Source organism: Heliangelus exortis, chromosome 16 (genome assembly GCF_036169615.1).
Source record: "Heliangelus exortis chromosome 16, bHelExo1.hap1, whole genome shotgun sequence".
In the NCBI taxonomy this organism is placed as follows: Eukaryota; Metazoa; Chordata; class Aves; order Apodiformes; family Trochilidae; genus Heliangelus; species Heliangelus exortis.
The window spans coordinates 14,824,828-14,850,101 of record NC_092437.1 but is presented as its reverse complement, the minus strand read 5'-3'; the positions used below and the strand labels follow the sequence as shown (position 1 = coordinate 14,850,101).

The following is a 25,274-nucleotide window of genomic DNA, read 5'->3' as shown; positions in this document are numbered from 1 at the left end:
GTTTATTATATTACTTGTCTAAAGAGACTTTGTGCCTTTGGCTCGAGGCACTGTATGTTGAGAGTACAGTTTTAATGACAGAAGCTGTTAAGTTGTATACTTTGAAGGAGCTATTAATGAGAATATAAAACTTCATTATGTAGGAACCTTGAATAAAATTACTGTTTCTATATAATGTCATAACATTGGGATGTTCCTTAAATTACACAGTGAAATCATGCTTTTAGAAATTCTTATCTGCATACTCAGGATGAAGTCTCGAGAGTTATTTGACCTTTTTTAATTAGATTGGATTTTATCTAATTACTTTTTATACAGAGGATGACACCCTGAGTGAGTCATCTATGGACAGCTTGCTTTGGAGTGATGATGACTGCAGTCAGGATGTTGATGTAACCACAAACCCTGATGAAGAGGCTGAGGAAAGTGATTTTGAGATTGTTCGGTGTGTTTGTGAAGTAAAAGAAGAAAATGACTTCATGATTCAGGTATGAAGTGGAGGATGAATGCAGATTTTGGTGAATGTAGTGGGAGGTTTCAGTGGAAAAGCTGTTGAAGAAATACAGGTGTTTTCTGTACATGAAATAAACAATTATTGTCCTCTGATATAAATAATCTGGATGAGCAGCTGTTACGATGGGTGCAAAACTTTGCTTTTCAATACAGTGTATCCCAGGCTATGGGACTCCTTCCTGGGATGGGTGCTGGCATCTTCCTGGGAATTGCATGTCTGGTTTGGTGTTTGGAACAAGGAGGAAGGGCAGAAGCTGATCTGTACCTACCTAACACCTGCTGCTGCTTTTTTGGTGGATTTTATAGTTTGAATGGAGACAGAAACCTGCTTAAATTATGGTGTGAAGAATTCTTGGCTTCTGCAGCAGGAATATCAACAGCCTTATTTTTAAGAAATTAATAGGACTAATGCAGCTAAGTCTTTTGTCCTCAGGAGTCAAATTTAGCAGCTAACTGCACTGGGTAGTTTTGGGCTTCCCATACTGTTTTATGGACATTTACTCTGGCAGGTATGACAGCTTTTCTCTTGGTGTCAGGTTCATGTAGATGGATAGGACACAGCAGGGCTTTCCTGTGAGGCTTTGTAGGCTGCTTCTGAGGTTGGTTTGAACTAATCTGGGGACTTCTTGAGTGTGTTGCAAAGTTTGAAACACTGCAGCTGTGTTCTTCTACCAGAATTGCCTAGGAGGGCAGATTTTATCTCTCTGGAAGAGAGATACAGATCAAGAGCATGGTGGGTACCTGTGTTCATTGCAGGAGTTGAAGCAGCAGGAATTGGGGAGTAAGAGCTGGTAGCATTTTGGGCAGGTAGTTTAGGCAAATGATCTGCTTAGTGTACTAAATGCTGTGCTCCCCACCCCTTCCTGTCAGCCTGTAGATTTTGGGAAAACATTTTGTACAGTCTGGTCTTCTGTTGTTGGTGTAGAAATGCCCCAAGGTAGCTCTAAGTACAGAGCATTAATACAAAGCAAAGATGCTGTGTTACACAGCTATGGAATTCTGATGGGAGGAACTTCTTTTCAGCTTTTCAGAGGTGTATTGCCAAGACTGCCACTTCCCTCTGACTTTTATATGAGAGTCAGAATCCTGTGTAGATGTCATAACTTCACAAGAAAGCTACATTCCCTATTTCTCTCTGAGACTTGAATTTGACACTTGGAAAGTTCAATTCAGAAGTGTTTGCCCTAAAGAATTTGCATTTAGACTTGCCCTCTCTTCTGCAGACATATAGTTCTGCTCAGTATATGAGTTTTTAGAAGACTATTGTGATTTTTTTGCACTTGTCTCCCTTGGGATGCTTATTCTGCCCCTGCTTATTCCTCTTCACAAGATCTGACTGAAATGTGCAGATTCTTGGGGTACTGACTGGAGCAAGTGCCTGTCTGCCAGTCTGCCTTGATTTGGTGTCAAAATTGGGATCCAGGGCAGCTTCTCCATGCTTGTGACTGGGGGTGCATTCCACTCAGAGTATGAGAATGGTCATTTTCTCTTTGAACTGTGCTCATTCCTGTGCAATTTGGAAATAATGAGGGAAAACGTTGATTTTAAAAACAAGCAGCACCTTTACTTTTCCTGAAAGATGGGGGGGATCATTAAGGTTTAATGAGACTTTACACAGTTAAATTGAGAGTTTGTTCCAATTAGGACTTTAATAATACCCTCCCCCCAAAAGAATTCAGCTTAGACATTTTGCAAAAAATTCTTCCATTAACTTCAACTTGCCTTAATTAATTGTCTCAGGCAATTTGTGCATAACCAATACCATTTATTACACCAGGATACAGAAATATAATTTTGCATTTAAATTAAGTGCGTCTGAAGGACAGGTCTCCCCCTGTAGGGTAAGGTTTGGGCCCAAAAAAGTCCAGATGAAATGTCATTCTCCTTCCTTTTGTTTTCTACACCTAAACATTGGTGAATTCTGGGGCTGAATTTGGTGGCCTTGGAGGTGATGTAAATGGACTTGGATAGTTTTGGTCTGGCAGATGAAAAGCAGCTTTAAATGAATGTGCAGTGGGTTTGGTTATTTCTTTCACAGCTGAGCTTTGTTAGAGGTTTTATTGCTCAGCACTGCATGTTTTTCCTCCTCAGAATCTCTTATTTGGTTTGTCTTGCAGCTCCCAACTGCTGCCTGGGCAGGGAGTAGCATCTGTGTGTGTCCAGAGCAATAGCCTGGCCAGGCTGTGGTGTAGGACATGCAGATAGAAGGAAGGACCTATACCCTGATGGGGTGGAAATTTAAATACCAGTTGAGTCAAAAAAAAAAGAAGTTGGGATGCTTCATTAGGGCAAATTTGCCTGGAAAAATCACTGAATGTAGCTCTGTGCCATATGATCTGGTTTTGGGATGCAAGTGTAACTAGGTCTAGGAGCTCCCTTCTTATTTTTAGCACACAGTCTGTTTTTTAAATTGTTTTTCTTCCTTTTTTGGATACCTTTCTCTGGCTCCTACTGTCTTTGTGAAAGGAGAATGGCCTCAGCCCCTTTAGGAAACATCTCCATAGTGCTTTAGGACTGTTGAGCCATTTTGTAAGGCAAAAGATTTAGTCCCATATTTCAGCAGCCTATTTTTCTCTAACTTGTCACATTCTTTGTTCCCAGTGCTTCTGTTTCCTCCACACCTAGACCATGGATTTAATACCACTGCATATCCCTTTCTGTCTGTCCTAGCTTGGGGAAAGGCTGCAGATAAGAGCATTAATAACAATGGTGTAAATGGTATTCAGCACAGATATTTCCCAGACTGGCATCAGAGCAGCCATCTGAGGTTGCTGGCAGTGCCTGTCTTTGGTTCAGCTCATTTTAAAAACCTTTGCCAGTGCTGACAAGATCACTGCATTAAGCTTTTGGCTTCTGCTCCAAGAAATAGAGGTTATGATCTCTTGTTATTGTCTCACATTGTGAAAGCAGCCGTTCTGAACTGACACCAGTTTCAAATCCAGCTAAAATTCTTCTGTTTTGTCCCATGTTTCAGTTGTCTTTAGGCTATGGTTGGGGTTTTGTCTGTTAAAGTGTGTGTGGGGGGGAAGAACTGGCTGAGAACATGGGGAACAAGTTTTTCTTGCACTAAAACTGGATGGCTTTAAATACTATGATTACATTTCAAGTGGCAATAACTGTGCTAAAAAGTGGGGCCAGGTTATATTCAGTCTTTGCCAGTGTGATTCTTCACACCAAGAAGGATGTCAGGAGTTTGGAAAGCTGTCACAACCATTCCTGCTCTCTACCTTTGAAATAAATAAAATGTTAGAGTTACAGGTATCAGTAAAGCATGGTGGTGGCTTGTCCTGTGTGACATAAATATCCCTTGGATTTTAGAATTGAATGTGATTTACTGTTTGGAGGAACCTTTTAATTCAGAATAACTTAGTAAATATTGCTTAAGAAATTTGACAGCATCCTGATCTCTGCTGTGATGATGTGTGTATGTGTCTGGGGAAAGATTCTCATCTCTGAAGAGAACATTTTTTCACCTTTCAGGATCTCTGCTTCCACTTTGTAATTGTTGTCATTATCCAGAAATCCATGTGAAAAAATGTGGGGGAAAGGTTCAAATTTTACTGTAGTCTGGTTTGGTAATGGATTTGCTTCTAGCTGGAAGAGGGGGGTGGGTATTAATGCACCTTTTTTTGGTCTTAAAATATGCAGATTATGTGTCTTTTAATTGGGGTAATGTTATTGAGCTCCTGTAGGCTTCATTTCTGTTGATGTGCACTTCTTGACTTTGAACAGTGTGAAGAGTGTCTGTGCTGGCAGCATGGAGTCTGTATGGGTTTACTGGAAGATAATGTACCTGAGAAATATACCTGCTATATTTGCCAAGATCCTCCAGGTACAGAAATTTAAGGTTACAGAGCCTTCTTTTATATATGGATAGTTATATGTAGTAGCTTTAGTAGTGCTTTTATAGATATATACTGAAAAAACTACTTTATTTTCTCTCCTATATCTGCCATTGTAAGTATTTGAGTTCAATCATAGATACAGAATTTTTAATTATTGTGAATGTACCCGAGTCAATATTGTGGAATTACAGGTGCCAGGAGCAGAAATGAAAGTTTTAACTGTGGTGACCATCTGTCACACATTGTTGGCCAGTAATGAAGATTGCACTGTCTGGTTATGGAAAATGAATTTAAAAGCACTCAGGAAATTTAAACAAAGACTCCCCACGGGCACATCATATGGGATGTGGCTGCAGCTCCCAACAAAACCAGGCTTTACACAGTCCTTAAAATAGGTGAGCTGGTTGCCAGCAGCCATGATCTGCTGGTGCTTGTTATGGAAAGGCACTTGCAATCCATGTATGTAAATACAAATATAAATGATCTTGGGTGAGGTAGTCAGAGGAAAACATTCTCCCCGTTATATATTTTAAAATGCCTTGTTCCATTGGATAAGCAGGTAAAATTATATTTACCATGTGGAGCTTCTCTGACTTCCTGCTTTATGCATTATGAAGTCTGGCTGAATGTGTCCACAGCTGAGGCTAAGGGTCTTTTTTTTTTTTTTTTTTTTTTTACAATATCTTGCATCCAGGATTTTACCCCTATATTTCCAAGATATTTTACATTGATTTATGTCAATTTGAGTTAAAGTTGAACTATCCTGCACATGCAAACTGAAGCTGTGCCATCTCACTTCAACTGTTTTATTAAGAAACTTTATCAGAATGCTTTTTGGTAAAAACTGTTTAAAACTAACACTGCATTTGCTTCATCAGCTTTATTACTTATTCATTGTTGCTTTGTAGATTTTGAAACATACTTTTTCATAGGGACTAAATTTTTACCTCTGTCTTGGGAAAGGAAAACTTACCAATGTTTTGGCTGCAAAACTGGCTTTGCAGTTTCAGTGAATCTGCTGTTGGCTTGAAATGATCTAAGAAGGGTTTATGAATCTGCAGAGAAGTTGCTTTTAAAACTGGGCATGGCCACTCAGCAAATTCTTATTTAGGAGCTTTCCCAGTTCAATGCTGGGAGTGGGAACACCACTCATATTATTGGAAATAAAAGCAAGTTTAGTGAAATGGTGCCTAAAAACTGTACCAGCTGTCATTTTGTTCACATTGCTTGAACATTACCAAGGTGCCTGTGATGCCACAGATTAATTCAAGCCTTGAATTCATGCCACAGACATTATTGGATATTGTTTTGTGTCTTCTCTGAAACTCCTCCAAAGAAAACACTTCTTGCCTCTGAGCAGAGTGAGGAGGAAACTGCCCTGGGAGGGCTCCATGTGGATAAATCTCTGGTGTTAAGATGAACATGGAGTTCCAAAATTCATCATTTTGTTCCTGTGGCCTGAACCTCTTTTTCTGTCACAGATGGTGACTTCTCTAGCACAAAAATTACTGGGTCTGAGTTAGTAGAGGTTATGTCAGGAACATCTCCAGAGTGGTTCTGCCCGTACCCAGAAGATCTCTTGTTTGCTGTGTACTGCCTGAAGAACTGAGGGCTTGCAGCCTTGAAAATTCATTCTTCCCACTGGTGTTTTCTGTTTGAGAGTTTTTGGAGGTCTTGCCTTGAAACACTGAGTATTGTCCTGCCCAGCCTGGTGCTCTGCTTCTCCTCCTTTACAGACAGAGCACTGGTGTTGAAGGATGGTTTAATGTCCACAGGTGTTCATTCAGGGTATGATACAGAAACCACTCTGCTGCCATTCCAGGCTGCTTCCAAAACCATATAAATACCTGTGACCAAGTTCTGCCTGTTTCTTGGTACAGCTTCTAACAGGAGTTGTTTTGCTTTGTTGTGCCCAAGTTAAAAGCAAGGGCAGTGATGCAGCCTGATGGGCACCTGGTGCAGTCAGTCCCATGTTCTGGTTCTGCTCCCTGGTAATGATTTTTTAGCAATTTTTAGTTGCTTCACTGCTGAGACTTCTAATCAGCTTTAACCTGCTTATCCTGGGGACTTATGCACACATCATTCTGAGTCTGTGCTCAGACACTAACTCTGATTTTTAGGTTCACAGACTGGGCTGTATACAGACCAGTGAATGGTGAATGCTGGGGTTTTTCTCAGGGTGCTGAGAAACATAAATACAATATAAATGTTGTAAAATACATTTTACAGGGTGTTGTGGGTTTGTTGTTGGTTTTGGCTCAGAATTTTTTTTGTTTGTGTTTTACAATTCAGCAGGCATCTCAAATTCCACTCTTCCCTCCTAAAACCATTTTGCTTGTCTGCTTGAGTTGCTTTTACTGATACATTTATCACATTTAACATAATTTCATTTCAGCTGGTGTTGACATTCCAACCTCCTAAGAAAGAATTAGCATTATTAATTGGCTGACTTAGGCAAGTCCCCCATCAGCACCTCATCATTGATTCCTTTAAAATATACTTTTGAATGGCTGTACCAATAGATATTTGATGCTTAAAAGCAAGATCACTGGAAAAGGGAAGTTCAGTGCCTCTTGCTGCATTTTCCTTTAGTCAAAATGCAGCTTTAGTCAAACAAAAGCTTTAATTACAACCATGGTTACTGGATAATGTGACACCTTTCTGTGTGTCAGCTGCAGTTACCTGGTGTAGATGTCCTTTGGTGGAATTTTGGGGATCTGAATGCTTTTTATAGTTGGACACAAGGTTTTGACTTAGGTTATCATCTCTTCTTCCCACTTTAAGTTCTTCATATCTTCAGGGCTTAGTCTGCTATCAAAGGATCTTGATTGGTACTGCTGCTAATAAAAAGAAGCTGTTGCAAAACTTCAGAGATAATCAGAATTACTGCCCATAATGTTATTGTGCCATAGTTAATGCTTCATTTTAACATCCTCATTACTCTTGCTTTAGGTCAGAGGTCCAGCTTAAAGTACTGGTATGAGAAGGAGTGGTTAAGCAATGGTCACATGCATGGCTTAGCCTTTTTGGAAGAAAATTATTCCCACCAGAATGCCAAGAAGATAGTAGCCACTCACCAGCTTCTTGGTGATGTACAGAGAGTGATAGAAGTACTGCATGGACTGCAGCTGAAGATGAGCATATTACAGTAAGCAGCATTTATGTATCAGTTGGCTTGTTTGCTATGTCAGTTCAAGTAGTAAAAGAAATAACTGGAAACTCTTTTTTTTTTTTTGTGCTTCTTTGTGGATATATAATGACATACTTCAAAATGCTAATATGATCTTGAAAAAGGACTTGGCTGTTTAAAAACTGAGCATGTTGGGGACTGCAGATTGACTGTGTTCAGAAGGGTTGGGAAAGGAAAACAGGGAGAAAGCTAATACCAGCTTCTCTTAAAGCACTTAAATAGATTTAAGTAGCAGGGAGAGGATAAGTGTGTAACCTGTGGCAGCATTCTCACAAGGCTTGCCTTCTCCATTCCAGCAATTCTAAATCCTAGCTTTTCCAGCAGAAGTCAAATCTTTTTGTTTGCATAATATGTTGCTGTGTTGTAGTTGGGAGAGCATTTGTACCTTCAGCAGCCTGTGGCAATTAATTTCCTTGCAAAGAATTTTACAAACATATATAAATTAAAAAACCAAATGTTGTGATCAGTGTAGAAATCAAGTTTTCTGCATCCTTTCTTGTTTACAGTTGTCTTGGGGAAAAAACTTTAACTCAAATCCAGCCATTTTAAATTGATTTGAATTCCATATTCATAATTTATGGGTTGATAATTGCACTACAGCAGCTGTTTGGAAAGCAAAGCTTTTAGTGTGTCCAGCAGTCTTCAGAACTTTTCCCTTAGGTTTAATTGTAGTGATACAGTAAGGGCTGCAGGCAGTACCTGAAATGAACAGTGGAGGAAAGCTTAAAGCAAAAGAGAAGCATTTTAACAGAGGGTTTTGTTTTCCATTCTGATATCCCTCAGCCAGATCTGGAAGTTCTTTCCTCTTTGGGGAGGGTGGAACATAAATTTTGTAAGACCACTCCTTAGGCCTTTCCCTAAATGGCAAAACCTCAGGTGTGACTTTCCAGTTGTAAACTGGGATTTGCAGTGCACTGAGCTGTGGAGCAGTGGGCAAGTACTGAGTGCTTGTTCCAGACTTTGTTCCTTTTCCCTTCCATCCTGCAGACCCAAGATGTTGCTGTTGCAGAGGAGGGGAGACTAAAGGAGAGGAGGTGACTTCACAGCTGCCTGAAATTACCAGGAGGGTGTTGATCAGTGTTTGAAGGAGATGGCAAAGGGTCAGAGGTGACCCTGGTGCAGTGGCAGGGAGAGCCAGGCTGCAGAAGGCCATAACTAAAAGGTTGCTCAAGGTTTAAGTGTCTGTTCATCCTTACCTCCCTGGTGCATCATCTTCCCATTCTCTGCCCTCTCTCCAGCTGTGCCCTGCTCCTTCCTGAGCCAAACATGACTCCAGGTGGAGCTGGAACAGAAAGCTTTGGGAATGAACCCTTGGCTTTCACTTCTCTAGCTGTACCCTCAGGATTGCTCCCCAGGGGTGTCCTAGAGACTCGGTCCCTGGAGGTGTTTGTAGAAAGCTCTGAGCACATCCTGGCAGCTGCATGGGCTGTGGGTTCCCCCACAGGCCCTGCTGAGCCCTCAGCTCCTGCAGAGCAGCTTGGAGAGCAGGGACTGGATGGAAAAGGGTTCTGTTTGGCTCACAGCTGGATCAGCCTGATGGAGGAATTCACCTGCCAGGTCTGCAGGGAAGCACAGAGCAGGGCTTGGGGTCCTTTAGGGGCAGGACTTGGTTCTGCCACCTTTGGGCTGTGGCAGGTGAGCTGGGTCAGCAGATGGTTCTGCTTTGCTCTCCTCTTCACTGCTGGTTTAGTGCCTGATGTGGAAAAACAGCATCAGACACAACACTCTCATTTTCTGTTCATTTTATTTGTGTAAGAGTCTGATACCTATAGTTGTCCCTGCTGCTGGAATAAATAATTACTCAATTTGAAAACAATTAAAATAATAATATTTATAAGAAGCAGGTTGGGGATTTTAGCATGTTGGTGAAGCAGCCAGAGTTTGCTCAGCATCTTGATTTGAAGGAAAGTTTTAAATGAAATAATAAACCCAAGTCCCCAGCTGTTGTTAGGAGTTAGCAGAAGATCAGTGGGTTGAATTTTAAAATTCATTTTGGGGAACTACAGGCTAAAATTTTATACTGATAGGTTTGAAGGGGTCTTTTTGGTTTGCTGGTGTTTAAAATTTTTAAAATCTTACTTTAGCTTCAGTTTATTTGACTTAATTGTTTAAAATACTGCTAAAAATATCCAAGTGAAAGCAAGTTTCTGCTGTTGATAAACTGCAGATATAGAAGGAAAACACAATGCTGATATAAAGTTGTATTTGAAATTTAATCTTCAGTTTTATTCTTGATGCCAACATTTGGCTTAGATACCATGTTACAGAAATGAAAATAGTGAACCTAACAGAACAATTAAGGTCAGTGAAATGACATTATTTCAGAATATTTGCCTGTTCTTAACTAACTACAGTGAATAATGCATGTAATAGTTCAAATATTGTCACTTAATTTTTCAGTGTAATGGGATGGTTTGCTCAGTTTTGAAAGCTGAAATTTGGTGGGTGTTTTACTTTTTTTTTTTTTCTGTTTGAACAGAAACAAAGAACATCCTGACCTAAAGCTTTGGTGCCATCCATGGAAGCACATTACAGTGGATGAAAAAATTCATACAAAACACATCATTCACATCGAGGAAAACTGTTGCAAAGAGGAGACAGCAAATTATAGAACTTGGAATGGGACAGTTGAGAAACCCTCAACCATTCCCTCTGTGGAGGAATCCTACATTACCAGTGAACACTGTTACCAGAAGCCTCGAGCTTACTACCCTGCAATAGAGCAGAGACTGGTTGTGGAAACAAGAGGCTCAGCCATGGATGATGGAGTCAACAGGATAAGGGAAAATGGGGATGATGCCCTCTCAGAGAGGTTTGGCTGGAATCTGGACCGAGAAATATGCAAGATGGAAAGTGAATCCAAACACAATTACTCTAAGGTATTTGTATTAAAATAACCCCCTCTGCCCAGAGGGTGTAGTTGCCTGGCAAAGTGCAAAACTCAACCCTGTTTAATAGGATTTAGTTTATCTGTGCTTAGTTTTTTTTCTATCCTGTTACATTTCAGTTGCCAACACAAATTAAAATGATAGACATGATCAACTCCTCTGTTTGAAATGATAATTTAAAAAAAAAACCTAGGTGGAAGAGGAATTTTGGACCTTAAACCATTTGTGGTCCACTGGCAGTTCATTGCTGCTTAATTTCATTTGTGTTCTATATAAAAGCAAACAGAAGCAGCAAGTGAGTGAGAACTGGGCAAGCATCTCTGATAGTACCAAATATGCTGCCCCTCCAGATTTACCTATTGCCATCTTGTTCCCATGGGGTTTTATTAATAGTTATATTAACTGAATTGGTTCCAGATTCTTCAGGTAGCATTTCATGGTGAAAAAAAAAAAATAACTGCCTGAAGTGGTTTTGAAGAACACTCACAACTGAGTAGTTCTGTCATCTTCCCACTGGAACACTTTAGTTTCATCTTTTGAGCTCCTGGTTCTCATTTTCAGCTCTGTCAGGTCTCTCTTTCTATGCCCCAATGGAAAAATTTTACTTCAGTTAGTGCCAAGTCACATGAAATATGGCCTGACAAATGTTTGCCTCTGGGAAACACCTCTTTTTCTGATGGAAAGGCTGTGCAGCTTTTATTTCATGTACACAGAAGCTATAATTTGTGGGTTTTTTAACTTCTCTATCAAATTGAGATTGCTCTCTCTTTCCCAGAAAGGCATACATTGCAGTTCCTCAGTCTTTTAGGGTCTTTTTCTGAATCCTGTCGTGTTTCAGCAGAGGGATGAAAAAAGGAGGAGAGTAGAACCAGCAGTGCTGCTGAGCAGGTTTATTCATGGTGGGAATGTTTTTTTCTGAGATGCTTCAATGAAGATTTTAGTGAAATGGAGAACAGCTTCCTTCAGAAAAAATCCCTTCTTGCTGCAAAATCATTTGCTCTTTAGGTGGTGACTGTCATGTTACAAGTGGCTTTGACATTCCCTGGGATGCACAGGTTAAGGGCTGGAAGCTGACAGGGAGCCAGCTATGAGTGGATGGTAACTTTTGAGAAGCAGATGCCTGTGAAGTCCAAAGAGTGGGCTTAGCAGAATGTCTGTGAAAAAAAGTCTGGCTGCAGAGCCTCTTGCCCAAACTGCCTAAAAACTGGTGTGTCAGCTCCCCTGTGTCTCTCTCCTCCCCAAGCCTAAGATGAGCTGAGCTGGGGTAGCTGTAAGGACCCAGACAGTCTGGCTCACCAGTTCTGTTTCACTGTCATAAATATTAATGTATGTATTTCTACTAGGTAAGAGAGTCTGCTGCCAAGAAAGTCTCCCCAGAGGATACAATTGAAATGAAATTGCTGGAAAAAGACAAAGAAGGAGTTGTGAACTCACAGCTGCAGTGGCAGCTTAATCTTTTAGCTCATGTGGAATCTCTGCAAGATGAAGTCATCCACAGAATGGATTTCATTGAGAAGGAGCTAGATGGTAGGTGTAACAGTTTTCTGTTTCAGAAATTAAATGTATTCAACTGAACTACCTATTCAGCATGTTAACTTGAATTTTACTTCTGCAGCCCTGCAGAGAGGTGAGTGTTGCTCTGTCAGATTGTCTGCATTTACTAATAGAAAACAGACGTGCTGCTGATGCTGAGGGAGTGGGGTTTGAAACAAGGATGAAATCTGAGCAGAATTTTATGGAAAAAGTTGCAGTTAATCACCTCTAAATAACTTGCACCAGATGATTTGTTGGAATATCTCCCATGCCTCCTTGCTTTCAGGTTTTTGTCATTTTTAATAGCACTTCTGTGTACCTGAACTTCCCTGTTATTCAGAAGCTTCCTGGCTGTTCCAGCCTCTCTGTTCTGAGTGGCCTCTTTGGTGCACAAGGCTCTTGTCCTTTCCTGTCTCTTCCTAATTCTTCACTTAAATGTCTCTTGAAATTTGGTTTTTCTAGTAATGGAAAATTTCTAAACCTTTTATGTTACATTAATCAGTCATAGAGTCTCAGACTGGTTTGGGCTGGAAGGGACATTAAAGCTCCCCCAGTGCCACCCCTGCCATGGTCAGGGACACCTCCCACAGCCCAGGGTGCTCCAAGCCCCATCCAACCTGGGCTGGAACACTGCCAGGGATGGGGCAGCCACAGCTTCTCTGGGCACCCTGGGACAGGGGCTCAGCACCCTCACAATAAAAAATTGCTTCCTAACATCTAAATCTCACAGTTTGAAACCATTCATCCTATCACTCTATGCCCATATAAAAAGTCCCTCCCCATTTTTCCTTCAGGTACTGGAATCCAGGATAATTTTTTTTCTTAACATCTCTCAGTCTGCCCATTGTCTGTGTAGTGGTTACAGCAGCAGATTTTCTTGCTGTGTTTGGAATCTGTCCTTGACCAAAGCAGGAGCCCTCTCTTTCTGCTTCAGTAAGGTTCTGAAAAGTTGAACAACTGTGGGAATATTTCAGGTTGTGAAGATCAGCCAAGCCTGTAATCATAATGCATTTATTGTAAATGAAGAAGCTGTGGTTCACACAAGCCCAGCTTTTTGTGTCTGCTGCTGAGTGCTGCTCAGGGCACTGCTACCCTGGTGAGGAATTTTCTCATTTCAAGGTCAGATGGGTAATGCCCACTGGTTCCTCTGCAGATTCTGCCCTGAGGTTCAGTCACTGCTCAGTGGCCACTGCTGCTCCTCTGGGCAGATGGGTTCTGTCTTCAAGCTTTCAGTCTCCTTCCATGATGCTGCCTTGTCCCCTGAACTCATGGTGGTTCAATGTGACCAACTCTGTGTCTGCATCCCCTTGTCCCCTGGGCTGTCTCTGGACAGTGGTGTCTCTGCTCCTTGTTCCCACTCAGCAGCCATGGAGCAGGAATTCCTTTGCTTTGTGCAGGAGCCTGCTGCTTGGGCTTTTGGATTTCAGCCCCATTTTCAGTTACCCAGTTCTTTTTGTCTTGGCCAATTGCATTTCCTGCTGATGACAAAGCTTTCATTAGCACAGACTTTTAGGATCTTGGGCTCTTTGTAGGATCTTAAGTGAAAATCCTTTGCAGCTGCATCTAATGCTCCTGGTAAAGGTCTTCTGATGGTTTAAACTTCCTGTACCACAGTGCCCTTGCTCTGGAAGTGATAAAGGCCAGGAGAATTTTAGCACCAGATTTCACAATAACTTGTCCTGAGTTTTCCTTCTCTTCTTTCTCCTAAATATCTTTTTTTTTTTTTGCACAGATTGCTGTGAGGAGCCTGGGTTTCTCAAATCTTGTGGTAATAACACTGCCCATGGTTCTCTCAAAAATCATGAAAGGTGTAAAGAATTGAAGTGGTCTGTTTGTGAACTAGAGACAGTTTTGTTTTTGTTTTTCTTTGCAGTTTTGGAGAGTTGGCTGGATTATACAGGAGAGCTGGAACCCCCAGAACCACTGGCTCGACTCCCACAGCTCAAACATTGCATAAAGCAGCTGATAACAGACCTGGGAAAAGTGCAACAGATTGCACTCTGCTGCTCCACGTGAGAATGGGCAGGGCTGGAGACTGCTGGGGAGTGTGAAGTTGGAGCATCAGATGTGAACAGCTCTGTATTTAAATGAAATCAGCATGCTTGGTTGCATGTGATGCAGACTGACTTCAGGGATTTGTGAAGAAGTGCTGTTCAAAGAACAGCAAAAAAAAAAAAAAAAGGTTACTTTATCTCATCATAATTCCGGGTTTAATAAGCAATTAAAATGACATGTAAAAGGTCATACTGTTGTCTTCAGAGGTTGGGTGTTGGTTGTTAAATTATACTCCAATTTTCACTCTTTACAAGTTGCTCACTGAAAATGGAAAACTTTTTCATAATTAAATTGACTAAAAATTGTGCCACTGAAGAACAGAGTTCTAAGAGCCAAAAATGTTTAGTTGACAGAGGTTGTAAATAACTTTGCATAGTTCCAGTGACTCGTGTCATGTTTTATTCCTTCTGGTTTATACATAATAGCACATGGTATTTAATCATTAGGAAATGTTACAACAGTTTTCAGACTTAGTGAGGATGAACATCCAGCTCTGGACTCTTGGACCTGGAAGTTTGTGAGTAGCAGTGGCTGAGCCCCCACTCCTGTTACACCAGTGATGTAGCAGGAGGTGGCAGGTGGATTGCACTTCCTTTCAGGATAAATGATTGTTTTCCATGTGTCTCCTGGCACTCTCCCGTGGCTCAGCACTGGGGAAGGTTGTGGCTGTGTTCAGGTTGTGTTCAGCCTGGCCACCCCGTGCCTCCTGCAGCAGTGCTGGGAGGGGACACTCCTGGCAGGAGATGGGGATGTCCTTGGGGGTCCTGGACTTCAACGAGGTCTGGGGGGGGGACATCGAGTGGTTTTTCTGCCCATTTGTTAATAATTGCCATTCCTGTTATATTTTGCAGTGTAGACTTTTTTCACTACTCCGACCGTGTTCATTGTAAAGACTTAAACTCTATGAATGTGTGGTTTGGGGAATCAGTTTATTTTATATTTGTGTAAATAAAGTCTCAAGATCTATGCATGAGATACTGTTCTGGCGGGACAGTGAGTGGGTTATTATCTTAAACAGTGTATGTTCACAGAGTCCCTTTTTATACCTTAATTTTAATTTCCTGGTTGGTATTACTTGGTGAGAGCACGGTGAAAATGCTGCTTCTGTTCAAGTCACACTCTACAGTACCTTTGAAACATTGGTGTGTTGGAAGTATCTGAGATGTAAAAGTCTTTGGGCTGCAGACCATGGCTCCAGAAGTGGCTGTGATGTTGGTTTTCCTCCCCAAACGTTGCTGAGTTCACTGTGGAGAACACTGAGCTGGTTCTGCAGGGAGGAGGTGTCCTTGGAAAGCTGGATTTGCTACCTTGATTTTATTGTGTGGGGTAAAACTGAGCTCAGTTGTAGTTGCAAGTTCATGTACAGGCCCATTCCTGTACAAATTATTAATTCTGGACATGAATCTGTAATGTTTCTGTGCTGCAAAGAATAATGTAAACTTGAAATATCCAATATTATCATAGGAGTTAATGGTATCTACACAGTGAATAACAAAATAAACGAGAAAACAAAATAAATTAGGCTACTCTAGGTAGTAACTAAGGCTCTTGTGCCAAGACTCATTTCAGGGAATAATGTCTCATGGTTTTACTAGTACTAGTTGGTATATAGTGAATACAACCATATGTACAGCAGAAAAATAAACTTATTTTTCTGTAACAGTTGGAATAAAGCTTGCCTGATATTTAAGAATCACTTGGCTCTCTGAGAGCAGTGCTCAGACCTGTCTCATTCCTCATGACACCTGAACTCATGTGCAGGCAGCAGTAACCAAACCACCAAACTCCATCCAAGGAGCCCCCCAGGCAGCTCTGAAGGTTCTTGGGGTTTTGGGGGGGGCCCCTCCAGGAATTCCTGGGGATTCCTGTGCAGCAAGTGCTGAGTGGGGGTCTCTCCAGGAGCAGGGCTGCAGGGCTGGGGCATCCCTACAGTTCCTGGGGGGCTGAGCAGTGAAGTTCCTGAGCAGACTTTCCACTCTGGAGTGGAACTTCTCCTGCCCCAGCAGTTGCTTTTTCTGTGCTCCTTGTACATTTTTGCTTTCCCAGTTGAGTTTTGCTCAGGGCAGTAACTCAGATTTGGAGGGGAAGGTGGTTCTGGAGGGGGAATCCAGTGATAAATACTGGAGATTTGTTTGTTTTCCTCGAGTAGAGCCCTTGCAGATGAAGACTGAAAATATTTATTTAAAATAGAGTAGCTTTTCTCATGTTCAGGAAAGGTTCTTTACTGTGCTCTGCCTGGATTCATTTTTGTCCCTGTTTTTGCAAGTTTCCACATTGTTATTTCTTTGTCTGGACCAACTGGTCGGTCTGGCAGGTCACTTTTTATTCTTTGTATCACTGGTAAGTGAATGCAACGTGGAGCCTTGATGAAATGAGCAAATATTGCACTGTGGATACATAAGTATATTTGTCTTTGTTTATGCACTATTAGAACCGAGGGCGCTGTATATAGAATTTTGCTTTGGAGCAATATTTGCAAAACTTGAAAACTTCTGTATCTTGGTGTTTGGAATAAATAAATAGGTTTTTGTTGGTTAAATCTTAGTAAAGTCTTTGTTTCAATTCATGATTATTTGATAAAATAATTTTGGACTCCTTCACATGGTTTTGAAGTGCAGGTACTGTGGTTGGACAGAACGTAGACCTTAATGGGTCATAAAATATGGAAATTGTTTTATAGATGTGTCTCAAATATTCAACACACATTTGTTGGATATTATTTTAGCAAGGACCTTGTCCATTTTATTCCCAAATCTTGTAATTTTTTAGCAGTTATTACACTTGTACATTTCATTCCCATACCTGACCCTCATTTCTGTAGCTGTTCCAAGGAGCAGCACTGACCCAGGCAGTGGGCAGCTGGGTCCTGGCTCTGGGGATGCAGCTCAGGACACAACTGGGTGCTGGGGACCTGGGGATGAGCTGGGACACGTGCTGGGCTGCAGGGAGAAAACCACAGAGTTCAGGTGGAAATGTCTGGTGCCCAGGTAGCTGTGGGATGCAGGGAGGTTTGGGGGGGCTGCAGGGAGGTTTGGGGGGGCTGCAGGGAGGTTTGGGGGGGCAGCTGCCTGCTGGGGCCTGAAGGAAGGAGCAGGGATTGAGGTGACTTCAGATCCATCCCTGGTTCCTTCTCTTCCCCTCTCAGTGTCCCCAGGAGAAAGAAAACAAGTTTATTCCCTTGTCCTAACAAACTGACCTTCTAAGTTTAGTTCTCAGAAAAGCTTCCTGTAAAACTCCTGGAAACAATTTTAGAAGGGTTGGACCAGACAATCCTTGAGGTCCCTGACATCCTGGGATGATGATTTTAAGGGTTCTTCACTGCTGGCTTGTGAGGCCTGGAGAAACTGCTGACAGATCCAGGCCTGAGGTTCATGGTTCAATGGAATTGTGGGGGTTTGCTGGTCACTTAAATGTCAAAATCAGGGTTTGAAGCCGTGTTCTGAGTTGGAATTCGTTGCTGAACCGTGCACCTTGGCTGCCAGGCTGCTGGGAAGTGGCACCCTCTGCCTGGAGCTTCTCCAAGCTCCTCTCTATTTTACTTCCATGATCTTGAGAGTCTTTTAGGGGCAGCTTCCCAGCAGCTGCATTTGTGAAATCACATGTGAAAGGCTCGCTTTGAAGGGAAAAAAAATCTGACAGAATAATGTTAATGTTCTTACTGTTACTTGACTAAGAGCTCCTGTCTTCTGATCAGATGATCATCATTTACACTGCAGGTTTTGTTCATCCTCTCTCTGATCCTGGTGTCATCCCTGCTGCTGCAGTGTGGGGGTTCCCCCAGGTCATGAAGGGTTTGTGACTGGTACTTGGTCTGGATTTTCCACTGGCATTGAGCACCTCAGGCTCTTAAAGTTGTTCAAAGAGCATTTTGTAGCTACTAATCCTGTAGTATCTCTGTAGCAATTCTCTTGGAAAAAAACTACTTACAGCTGTTTCTGGCTAATGCCACAGCCAGAACCCATCCGTGTTCAAACCAGCAGGAGGGTAGAACCAGAAACTACAACATTTATGTCCTATTAGAACATCCAGGCAGGCAGTAAAACTGAGAAAACAAGAACATTTTTCATGTTCTGCCTGCCAGGGGGCTGTTAGGTCAATAAATGATGCCCCAGAGGTGCTGGTGAATGTTCCACACCACGTTTTTAAGGATGGTGTGGGCTCTGCTCCCATCCTTCAGGGCTTCTCAGGAGGAGGAGCTGTGTGGTCTTCCTGAGCTTTGGGGCTGTGGTGGTTTCAGGTGATGCAGATGGAGCATGGACACTGCAAGGGACACAAGGGAAGGTCCCACTGGTGAAGTTGTGGAATTCCACACCCTTGGGTGTCAGATGGGGCACTGGGTGCTCCAGGAGTGGCTGTGTCCTCTGGAAAGAGACCCAAAGGAGATGCTTTGGCTGTTTTGCAGCTCCTCCAAATACCTTTGAAAGTCCCTTTGATCCCAGCAAAGGTTTGGTGGCTGCTTTTGTGCAAGAGATGCTCAGTGTGGTTCCAGGGGGGTGGAGGGCAGGTTGCACATCTGGGTGTCACACGTGCTCACCAGTGCAGGGGAACACAGTGCAAAGGTCTTGGAGCAGATCAGTGCTGTCCACACTGTGGCTGATGGGGGCAAAGCTCAGCACATCCCTGACACTCAGTGCAGAGCATCTGAGCAGCTCCTCTTCCCATCCCATCCTCTTCCCATCAGTCCTGGGGCAGCTCTGATGAGGACAGGGGGCTGCACCCAGCCCTGCTGGGTCTCCTCCATGCTGCCCACCCTTGGGTGGCTGGGGCAGCTGCCAGGTCCTCTGCTGCCCTGGCACCTGTGGGTCACCTCAGGGCTTGTTCTGTCCCTTCACAGCCTTCAGTGTCCCAGCCAGGGTCTCTGCCCACCCTGTCTGGGCCAAGAGCTGCTGCTGGGAGGTGTCAGGACCAGCTCTCTGCCTCTTCCAGCTGTTAAAAACCTGCTTTGACATCTGAGGTGGTGGCTGTGGTGTTACAGGGGCTGTGATGCTCAGCAGTGGGAGGCAGGGGGTGGGGGTGGCAGCACTGGGGTCCCCTCTGGCCATGGCTCCCTGGGCTGGGGCTGTGTGGGGATGGTAAACAGCAGGGGAAAAAAAAAAAAAAAAAAAAAAAAAAAAGAGCTCTTGGGGTTGGGAAAGAGAACTCAGAAGCTGCTGGTGTTGGGGAAGGATCCAAGTTGGCTTTCCAGCCAGGTACCTCCCATCTCACCCATCACCAGGACACATGTAGCAGAGAAATCTTTGCAGCCCCATCACTGTGGCATAAAAGCACCCAAGAGCCTGGATCCAGGCTGGAGGTGGAGGAAGGAGGCCCAAGACCTTCATTCACCCAGTATGGGTTTATGGCAAAAATAAAGGAAGCAAAACCCCTGAGGTGTCCCAGGGGTGACAGGCTGGGGCTCAGGGATAAATCCTGTGTCCAAAAAGGACACCAGGGCTGGAGGCTGAGGGCTGAGCAGGTCTGTAAAGCTCTGGGCTGCTGTCTGGAAGGAAATGAGAAATCACTGGTGGGTTTGTGAGAGTGAGCTCATCAGACATGAAACTGGCAGAGGGGATTGGAGCGTGTCAGGGGCAGGAAACCTGCAGAGCAGGGGGTTTCTGCTGCCCAGGGCCTCAGGGGAGGGGGTGACAGCACCCTCTGTGCTGGGACTCACCACAGAGGAAGCTTTGGGTGCTTTTCCCAGGCCCTGTGTTGCTGATAAGGAGCTGTTGAAAGGGAGGGCTCAGATGTGTTGCACCTCTGAGGCATTTCTGCTGCCCTTAAGACCCCAACCTAGTCCAGAGGTGTCACTTAGGTCAGGGCTGGACATGAGTATCTGCATTATTTTTGTCAGAAAGGTCCTGTCATGGACCCATTGCTTACCCATTGCTCCTAAAACAGCATTTGTGATGTTAAACATTTTTAAACCTTTAGGGTTTTTAAGGTAATTTTCCCTAAGACAGGAGGCAAACTCCCTTCCCCCAGGCTGCAGGGGGTGGGAGTGGCAGCTGACAGTTCATGGTTTATTCACACATCCTCAACTGTGAACAAGGTGCCCTTTAATGAACATATTAGAAATGGTTATTGACGCTTGTCCCGGTGCAATCCATCTGTTAAAAGGTTTAAAAAGCATCTACTTGGGGTTCACAAGGGGCTGCTTTCCCCCTAACTGCTGCTCCCAACAAGCTGAGGGGTGAATGGAGGGAGCAGGAGGGGCTGTGCTCACAGGGACACCCACCCCACCCTAAAGCAGTTTGTGAATGCTCTGAGGGCTCTGGCATCATTGGGCTGTGCCCCACCTGGCTTTGGCTTGTTGGGAATTTGCATCCCAGTTCCCTGGTGCTATGGGGGCACAGATGGGTGCAGCCCCCTCGCAGTCTGTGTGCAGCCTCTGCTTCTCCTCCCGTGGGCCCGGGGTGATGCTTGGGGTGCTCAAAAGTCACATCCCACAGAGAAGAGCCCTGGGGAGGATGGGCCCTCAGGCAGCCCCTTCCTCCACCTGCCTCCTCCCTGGTCCCCGCTGTTCCCTTCTGTCCCGGTGCTCCCTGGTGCTCCCGCTGCATCCATAACCAATCCTGCCTGGATCCAGGGATGCTGTAGCCCGGGCTGGGGGCTGCCGAGGGGGCTGCGGCCGGGGAGTGCTCAGCGCTCAGCTGCTCCCCGGCCCCTTCCCCGCAGGGCTCTGCCCGGGGGCAGCCGTGTCCGCCAGGAGCAGGTAGGAGCTGATGGATTCCCGCAGGCCCAGGCTGAGCGGGGAATCTTCGGCTGGGGACGTGGCCTCCGAGAACAGAAGGGAACTGCCCCGGGATGGAGGGGGGGGTCAGGGGCAGCCCTGGGCCCCCGAAGGTCTGGCAGGGGCGGTGAGGGGAACCTCTGCCCCCAGCCCCTCCTGCCCCCCCTACCTGTCGATCTCATCCCAGTTGGGTGATGGGTTCCTCACCACGGTGGGCACGGCAGGGACGGGGACCACCCTCGTCCGTTCCACGGCGCAGGGGTCCCTGAGGGGGCAGCACAGTCCCTCGCTGAGCTCTGGGCAGGGTGTGGGCAGCGTCAGCAGAGTCCTCCCCGCACCCCAAACCCGGGGCCCCCCGCCAGGTGGGGACTGACTGCGGGGTCCCCCCCAGCTCCCTCCCTGCAGGGAGCAGGGCATCCCCCCCCCTCCCCTGCCCGGGGGTGCTGGGTGGTACCGGAGTAGTGGTCCACCAGGTCGTGCAGGCTGGAGAAGGTGAGGCGGGGGGAGATGTAGAGCCAGCCGTTCTCCAGGCGGTGGATGCGGTAATGTGTCACCGAGTCCCAGGAGCAGCGCTGGCCGTGCCGCAGCGACAGCGAGAAACATCCTGGGGGGCGAGGGGCGGCTGGGACCCCCCCCAGCACCACTGCGAGGGGGTTTCACCGACCCACGGGGGACGCCAGAATCACTGCTCCCCGCAGGGCTGTGTCACCTCGAGCACCCCTCTTCCAGCCCCATGCCATGAGCACCTCCAAACTCCAAGTGCTGGGACATGGGGTGACCCGGGTGCTCCCAGCACTGGGTGCTGTGCCCTCAGGAGCAGTACAAGGACACTTCCATCCCCAGCCCCACAGCCCCCCAGAGCCACGGGGCAGCACCGTGGGGGTGCAGCAGCAGCAGCAGCAGCGCTGGGGCACCTGGCAGCACCTCCACCAGGGGGTAAATGGTCATGGTGAGGACTCATTTAATTTCAGAGGCTGAGCCTCGACTTCTCTGCTTAACCAAAGGCTGCAGGAAGTCTGCTCCTGGGGTTTTATCTTTTGAGGCTCAGCACCAAGCAGGGCGGTGCCAGAACACTGCAGTGTGGGGCAGGACTTGGCCACCGGGAGCCAGGGGTGGGGGGATCAGCCCCTCCGGAGCCCACCTGGCACCCCAGTGGGGAGGTCTGGAAGGGGCTGCAGGGGAGGAGGCTCTCACCTCTCCGTGTCTGGCTCTCCCGGATCAAGAAGGATCCGCTGTGGTTGCCTGGCAGGAGCAGCAGCTCCTCTGCCTTCTGCCGGGTGATGCCCTGGTACAGCCACCTGCACAGGGACACCAGCACCCAGGGACAGTCCTGCCCGGGCAGGGCTCGGGGTGCAGCACCCCATGTTCTGGGGACACTGGGGCACACCTTGTGCTGCTCCAGGGACAGAAATGGGGCAGAACATACCAGTGCCGTGGCCGGGGCTTGGCCTTTGGGGTGGGCAGGCAGTGGGGCCACGTCCCCCGGGGCCCATAGATCCTTCCCAGCATTTACCTGTGCCTGACTTTGGCCACGCAGCTCCTGGGGATGTTGCACTCCTTGCCAGACACCTCAGATGCCACCAGCCACCATTCCCCATCCCTGCAGGGAAGGGGATGAGCCATCCCAAGGGATGAGGGCAGAGGGAGGGGACCCCGGGCAGAGTGCCACCAGGGTGGCCCCATGGGGAGTGCCTGGGAGGGGACTCACTCGGAGAGGATGCGGAGCTGCTCCCCCATCCTCAGGACAGAGCCTGGGCCAGAGGGGAAGTCACAGAGGGCCAGGGCCAGGGAGCTGCTGGGGGCTGTGGGGAAGATTTGGGGTCTCAGAGCTCCTCCAGCTGGGATGAGAGGTGGGTGCATGCCGGGGATGGTGGCCAAGCTGGTGGCCACCAGTGCTTACCTGACTGGGCGGGCACGGGGGGCTGTGGGGTATCAGCAACCACTGGTGGGATCCTGAGGGGCTGCTCCCGGCTGGGCAGGGTCCCCATCCCTGGGGGTCAGCACACACCCCTGGCCCCTGCCTTCTGCCACTGCCAGCTAGGAGGGAGGGGAAGGCTCAGGTTTGGTGACAGCAGCACCGTGAGCCCTGGGCTCAGCTGCCTGCAGAGCCCTCAGCCCCTTGGCACAGCTGTGTAGGGAGGCAGCTGGGGGACCCCATCCCAATCCCCTCACACACCAAGGGCTGAGCTTACCTGCCTCCCCCTGCTGTCACCATCATGCAGGAGCTGTCAGAGCCAGGCAGGTGCTGTCCAGGCTCTCCTGGCTGCAGGGGGTCCCTCTGGTGCAGTGGGGTCACCCCTGTGCAGGGCAACCCCTGCACCCCCTGTTTCACCCTGGTCCCTTTGCTCTCAGGTTGGGTGTTTCTGGAGCCCCGGGGCTGCTGTGGTTTCCTGTGACGTGCACCAGAGTTGGGGTTTCTCTTGTTGCTCAGCTCAGCTGTGCCGCTGGGGGTGGGGGAGCTCAGTACAGGGTACAAAGCCCAAGAAAACCCCTATGGGTGCTCAAGGCACTGTGGGACTTGGGTGGTGCAGGAGGGTGAGCAGGAGCAGAGCCAACTCCAGGACTTGGAGGTCCGTTGCCCATCCAGAAAAAGCCATGAGGGATTCCAGGGGGGCTCCTCAGCAGAGCAGGGGCTGATGCTGCCCTGGGGACCATGGTCACAGCAGGTGGGTGGGATCCACAAGGCCGTGCATGGGAAAGTGGGGGGACACATGGATGGTGCCTCCCCAGAGGCTGCTCCACATCCAGCATGGACAGGGAAGCAGCCCCAGCTCTGTACCTGTCCTCTCCCCAGTCCCAGCCCCATTCCTACATTCTCATCCACACTCCAATCTCCATCCAGCACCAGCCAAGCGCCAACAACAGCCCGAGGGGGGGAACATCCCACTGACCATATCCCAGACAGCCTGTGGGGATTTCAGTCTGGAAAGCAAGTGCTGTTGGCTCAGCCAGTGCACACCCCCCAAGGGAAGGGTCCTCTGACTTCCCCCCACCCAAGGAAAGGCCTCGGGGTTTGCTCTCAGCAGCTCCTGTGCTGCCATCCCGGGCTGTGCTGGTGCTCAGGGCTTGGCTGTGTGGTCCCCATCCCCAGCACAGGGCTGGCTGCTCAGTGGCCTCCTGCCTGTGGCCGAACATCCTGTGCCTATTTATGCTGTACCCTTGAAACCTTCTTGTCAACTGTAAACCACTGTGATGCTGTGAATTGCAGATGAAAAAAGAGCTTTTACAAAAGCAGCCACCCACCAGGGCCCCACCAGGCTGCTGGGGCTTGGGGCCCCCCTGATCCTGTGCTGATCTCAGCCACTGCTGCCTTGCAAGGGGCTGACAATGGTTGGGAGAAGATTCATTTGCTCCTGGAACTGGTGGTGAAGCTTCACCAGGCTCCCTGGGCTTTTAAGGGACAGCCCTGGGTGTGCCATGATGTCCCAAACGTGGCTCAGCTCCCCTGAGCCCAGCTCTGGGCTGGTCAGCACCTTCTTAGGGTTAGTGCTGGGGAATAAAATGGGGGCCCCAGTCACCCCCTCCCTGTTGGGGGACAAAGGGTCTTTACCTTAATGCATGGGTGGGAATGAGGCACAGAGGGATGGCAAAAGCCTCCCCATGGGTTTCTCTGCAGGATGCACCCAGGCAGCCCCATGCCAAGAGCAGGCTGGGCAGCAGTAACATCCCAGCTTATGCACCTCAGATCCAATGGAGAGGGATGAGGCTCCAAGCAAAGCAAGGCACAGCCCCATCCCTGCAGGCTGGTTCAGGAGCTGAGAAAATAATGACAGTTTTGAGGGGAAGGAGCCCCTGAAATCCCCAGTCCTGTTTCCTCCTCAATATGTGACTGATACCAGCTTGGTTGTGGCTCCATCTTGAAAACCCCCAGGCATGGCCACCCCAGTGCTCAACCCACAGCTGCACCACTCTCCTGCTTTAAAAACAGGGAAGAAAGCCCAGTATCAGTTCTGAGCCTCCCAAACCAGAAGGTTTGGCTGCTACTCCTCTCAGCATCATCTGGCACCATCAAGTTGAGTTTGGCTCCATCCCCTTTCACCAAGGATCAGGGCAAGCTGGGGCCACAGGGCTGGGGTCAATGGAGTGAAGCTGGCAAGGACTGGTCTGGCAAGGACTGGGGTTTTCTGCATCATGTATGGCCCCTTCCAGCAGGGAGCCAAGCAGCTGCTGAGCTGAAACCTCAGCCCACAGCTGGGGTGTTTTTCCATCAGTGACCCCATCAGCAGAGCTGAGCTCAGCAAGAATCCCCCTGGGCTGCTGAGGGACGCAGAGGTCGATGGACAGAGAGATCTGGGAGCTGGGGGTGCCTCTGAGGGAGCTTGTCCCAAGGTTTTGAGCAATTGGGAGCTCAGTCCTGAAGGTGTAGGAGATGTGGGAAGTGCTGGCTCCATCTGCCTGCCCTCCCTGGACAGGCCAACTCCAGCCAGAAGGAAATGGTCTCAAAGATGTGGGTGTTTCACAGGGACTGACTCTGACCTTGGTGCTGTGCCTCCAGCTGTGGACAGATGTGACCCCCCCAGGGCTCACAACCCAGCAGCAGT

At 47.1% G+C, this 25,274-nt stretch overlaps 2 protein-coding genes across 13 annotated transcripts in view; one reads left to right on the top strand and one right to left on the bottom strand.

Annotated features, from left to right (window-relative positions):
- Positions 1-16,563, top strand: part of PHF20 (PHD finger protein 20) — a 65,433-nt gene extending 48,870 nt beyond the window's left edge. For all 12 annotated transcript variants that reach the window (XM_071759845.1, XM_071759846.1, XM_071759841.1 and 9 more), the window contains 6 exons: positions 319-488; positions 4,246-4,345; positions 7,311-7,506; positions 10,028-10,427; positions 11,780-11,963; positions 13,843-16,563. In XM_071759845.1, the coding sequence (XP_071615946.1) occupies positions 319-488; positions 4,246-4,345; positions 7,311-7,506; positions 10,028-10,427; positions 11,780-11,963; positions 13,843-13,985 (1,193 nt within the window). In that variant the 3' untranslated portion in view covers positions 13,986-16,563. The remainder of the gene's footprint in view (positions 1-318; positions 489-4,245; positions 4,346-7,310; positions 7,507-10,027; positions 10,428-11,779; positions 11,964-13,842) is intronic.
- A 3,476-nt stretch (positions 16,564-20,039) lies between these two features.
- On the bottom strand, positions 20,040-23,173 carry SLA2 (Src like adaptor 2). Its single transcript, XM_071759967.1, has 8 exons — positions 22,926-23,173; positions 22,634-22,770; positions 22,442-22,535; positions 22,247-22,333; positions 21,928-22,031; positions 21,188-21,337; positions 20,903-21,029; positions 20,040-20,797 (listed from the first exon to the last, which is right to left on the bottom strand). Exons 2-8 carry the CDS (start codon positions 22,719-22,721, stop codon positions 20,650-20,652), a joined length of 798 nt encoding a protein of 265 aa, XP_071616068.1. The 5' UTR covers positions 22,722-22,770; positions 22,926-23,173; the 3' UTR covers positions 20,040-20,649.
- Positions 23,174-25,274: the final 2,101 nt, after the last annotated feature.

Excerpts from the sequence above, each read along its gene's own strand:
- SLA2 (XM_071759967.1), bottom strand. The coding sequence starts at position 22,721 with ATGGGGACCCTGCCCAGCCGGGAGCAGCCCCTCAGGATCCCACCAGTG. Across the intron at positions 22,536-22,633 it reads CCCCGTGCCCGCCCAGTCAG|CCCCCAGCAGCTCCCTGGCC; the intron begins GTAAGCACTGGT and ends TCTTCCCCACAG. Across the intron at positions 21,030-21,187 it reads CCTGGTGGACCACTACTCCG|AGCTCAGCGAGGGACTGTGC; the intron begins GTACCACCCAGC and ends CACCCTGCCCAG.